This window comes from Condylura cristata, unplaced genomic scaffold (assembly GCF_000260355.1).
Source record: "Condylura cristata isolate star-nosed mole 26May11 unplaced genomic scaffold, ConCri1.0 scaffold00013, whole genome shotgun sequence".
Taxonomy (NCBI): Eukaryota; Metazoa; Chordata; class Mammalia; order Eulipotyphla; family Talpidae; genus Condylura; species Condylura cristata.
Genome location: NW_004567114.1, coordinates 900,351 through 904,292, shown reverse-complemented (window position 1 = coordinate 904,292; position 3,942 = coordinate 900,351). Strand labels below are relative to the sequence as shown.

General features: G+C 67.9%; 1 protein-coding gene across 1 annotated transcript in view; it reads left to right on the top strand.

Moving 5' to 3' along the window:
* Positions 1-3,942, top strand: part of EXOC3L4 (exocyst complex component 3-like 4) — a 24,733-nt gene that overhangs the window by 11,353 nt on the left and 9,438 nt on the right. The window contains exon 5 of the mRNA XM_004681995.2: positions 2,418-2,540. Coding sequence (XP_004682052.2) covers positions 2,418-2,540 — 123 coding nt within the window. The remainder of the gene's footprint in view (positions 1-2,417; positions 2,541-3,942) is intronic.

The following is a 3,942-nucleotide window of genomic DNA, read 5'->3' as shown; positions in this document are numbered from 1 at the left end:
GCATATGAAAAAATGTTCAACATCACTCGTAATAAGGGAGATGCAAATTAAAACCACAATGAGATACCACCTCACCCCAGCGAGACCGGCACGTCTTCAAATAACTAGCAACAACAAATGTTGGCGAGGATGTGGAGAAAAAGGAACTCTCCTGCACTGCTGGTGGGAATGCAAACTGGTGCAACCACAGGGACCCAACAGCGGGAGGCGCGGCCATCCCTCCAGGTCCTTCTTGTCCTCGCCCCTCCTCCCGTCCCTCCACAGGGACTGGCCGGCTGGAGCAGGCCTCACCCCGCCCCTGCTGGGCAGCAGCCTCTCCTCACCCCGACACGGGTACCCTGGAGGGCCCTCTGCCTGTCTGCCTGGGAAAGGGGCTCCAGGGCCCCACGAGGCACCCGGCACTCCAGACCGGGCGGTGGCCACTGCCCGCTGATGGGAGCTCCTGACCCTAACCACGCAGGGCCGCCTGGCACCTGAGCTGTCCACCTCCAGGCCTGCGCGGCCATGGGCCGACCCTCGGGGTTTCACTCACTGACTCTTAGTGGGCTGCACGAGCGTGTCAGGTGCCAGCCATGGTGCCAGGCACACAGGAAGCGGACGGGGCCCCGGGACGTGTCCCACCCACCCCACTGTGGGCGCCCGGGTCACATGGTCTCGTGCCACCCGCTGAGGCACGGGCAACATTAGACTCCAGGCACATCTACTTTGGTGGGAGGGCATTGGTTTTCCTGGAGCCCTTCGGGTTCTGAGCTGGGGGATGTGGCCTGCGGGCAGCAGGGCCAGGCTGTCCCCTTGGTCTCCTGCCTCTGGTTCAGCCACTGAAGCTTGCGGCCTCTCAACACAGCGGGCCTGCCCCGGGATGGCCATGCATCTGCAGAGACCTGGAGGGGCCTTCACCCCTCCACGCAGGCACCGGCCCTTGGGAGCTGAGCCCCCTGAGGAGTGTGGCCGCGGGAGCCAGAGCCCCAGGGACACCCTCACATTCTCAGACAGCAGAGCTTGCTGGAGCCAGTGCTGCTCCTGCACGCCCCACTTGGAGCCAGGTCCCCCCTGAGTGGACCCTTCCACCCCGGCATCGAAACCCACCATTCTGTGAAGCTGTGAAGTGAGGCTCGGGCCAGAGGTGGCCTCGGTCCGGGCCCCGGCATGGCCTCCTGCTCCCAGCAGCCCCAGCTCTGCCCTCTCCTGACCCCCGAGACTCGCCTGTGCCCGCACTCCCTCGGAGACAGGCCTGGGGCTTTCCTACAGGAATTTTACTGAGAAAGTTGGGGGAACAACATGGAAATGAAATAGAAAGAAGGTCTCAGCCTCAGGCTGAGAAGTGGGCATAGGCCCGGTGGGTCAGCACGGGTTGGGGAGCGGTCCAGGAGCAGGTCCTGGCCCCGGGCACCCCAGCTTTTCAGGGCCAGTCTCTGGAGTGGCCCATAGAAGAAGGCCCAGGATCCTGACCCGCCCCTGGAGCTGGGGGCCAGGCAGTTAGGCTGGGAGCCCCACGTCGCCCAGGGTGCGCCCCTGGGAAAGCCAGGCCAGACTGAGCAGGCTGTGCCTGTGCGTCAGTGCCCCAAGGCAGCGCATTGGGGGGCATCTCCCCCACAGGGGCCCCAGGACTCAGGGATCAGAGCTGCTCAGGGCGCCTCTGGGAGCCCTAGGAGGTCACTTCAGGCGCCCCCTATGTGTATCTGCCTGGAGGAGACAGGGCAGAAGGCCAGCCAGAGGGGGAAACGCCCACGCAGAGGTTAGCGACCCCCCCTTCAGAGGGGGCCAAGAGTGGGGGAGGCTAGCGACTCCAGCGGCAAGCCGGAGGGCTTCCTGGAGGCAATGGCAGCAGCGGGCGGGGCAGGAGGCAGTGGCGTGGCAGCATCTCTGTGCCTCAGCCTGCTGCGTTTGTACTTGGGAAATGCGCAGTCGGCTCCTAACTCCTAGACGGGGTGGGCACGAGGTGGAGAGGGGCCTTTAAAAGCAAGGCCGCGTGCCCGCCCCTTGACGAGGGGGCACCAGAGCGCCCCCCCGCGGGGAGGAGGCCTCTGCAGGCCCAGGCGCCGCCGGGCTGGAACTGGGAGAAGTCAGCGTCCGGCTTGCGCCCCACTGGGGCTGTGTCCAGTGGCTGAGCGGAAGCACCCCTGCTCTCTGCACCAACGTGTCCTGTGCACAGCACCCCAGGGGGTCTGCAGACTCCCCAGGTCTTCCTCCGGCTGCTGGTGCGGACCCCTGTGCGGGAGTGGGGCTGCCTCTGCCTGGACGCCCCAGCAAGCCCCCCGCAAAATGCCCCCAGCCTGACACATGGGGGTGGGGGCTGCACTCCCCCCGGGGCCTGGGGGTGGCTACAGCTCCGCGCACCTCCACCTCGCCTGCCCCAGAGCCCCCGGCGTGGCCTGGGCTCACTGTGCCCCTAGCTGGCCTTGGCGGCCACCCCTCAGGACCCTTTCCTGCCTCCCTGGCCTTCAGGGCACGCTGGGCGCAGAAGCAGCCCTCTGCTCTGGGCGAGGACTCGCTGCTGCCCCCAGCCGTGGCCCGGCCCCTGCCCCTGCGCCGCCATGGAGGTGCTGGTGCCAGAGGGTCCCCCGGCAGGGCCCCCGGCGCCACCCTCCACACCACCCCCCTCGGCTGGCCTGAGTCCAGCCTGCCAGGAGGCAAAGGTTGGAGGAGCCGCCTCTGCAGCGCTGGGGAGAGCGAGCTAAAAGTGAAAGCAGGTCAGGAGGGTGGGACGGGGGCGGGGCGGCGGACCCTGGCAGGCTGACCACTGCTGGGAAGTCCCAGCTGCTGGACACTCGCTCTGACTGCTCCCTTGGCTAGGCCTGGCGCTGGGGGCCCTGCCGGCCAGCCCACCCAGCAGCCTCTGCCGAGGCCCAGCATCTCTGTGCGCACAGGTGGGTTCACAGGTAGGGTGGGAGGCGGCAGGCATGGGGAAGTGGGCGGGACCGCAGGATACTGCTTCAAGGACAATGGAGCTTCTGCCAGTGGCTCTGGGCCCTGGGTCCCTGCGTGGACTCCAGGCCAGGGCCGGCTGAAACCACGGTGGACACAGGCGTGCACACACACAGCCTGGAAGCAGAGGGACTCGGCGCTGATGCCCGGCGGGGGTGCGCCCGGCCACACACCTAGCGCTCATAGTCGCACCGGCCCCTGCGCCGGCCCCACGGTCCCCGAGGCTCGTTGCTCCCCTCAGCACACTGCAGACGCGCCCTGGTCGGGGGCTGGGTTGGGCCACGCCCGCCCGGCGGGCATCCGGGCCGGGGCCAGTGCCTCGGACCCTGGGACTTCCTCCATCACTGGCAAGGGAGTGCCCAGGCCCACAGCAGGAAGTGCTGACCAGGGCTAGCTGGTCAGGGAGGGCTTCTCGGAGGAGGAGCCGCTGCTCTGGAACCTGCTAGCTGATGGCAGCTGGAGCCAGTAGGGGCTGGTCAGCACTGACGGAGGGAGGAACAGCCGAGCCGAGGAGCAGGGGGAGGGGGAGGGGAGCGGGCAGCGGGTGCCCAGAGGGCCCTGACGCTGAGTGGGGGGGCCTGGCATCCCCCCAGGACTCCAGCACCTGGGGGCTCGCTGTGCTGAAGCAGCACCTCTGCGGGCCTGAGTGGTGGGCTTCCTGCTCCGGCCTTCCTAGACCTGTGAGGACACTCGTGTCAGCCCCTTCTTTGGGGAGGACGCCCAGCTGGCAGGAAGGGTTTGGGTTTAGGGTTGGCAACACCCATGTGCCCGGGAGGTGCCCAAGGGGCCTGTGATGGAGACAGTGGGTGGGGGGCATCGGAGCTGGGGTGATGACCAGGCCCTGGCGGCGGGGGAGACCGGGGGTGCAGTGGGCACTACAGGCAGCCTGGGGGTTCGGGATGAGGCCTAGGAAGGTAGGCAGAGGCCAGACAGACCAGAGTGCGGCCCCAGACCCGTGCCTGAAGGCCCCGCCCTCTGAGTGGGCCCCGCTGCGCTGCCTGTCCCCGGAAGCGTGGC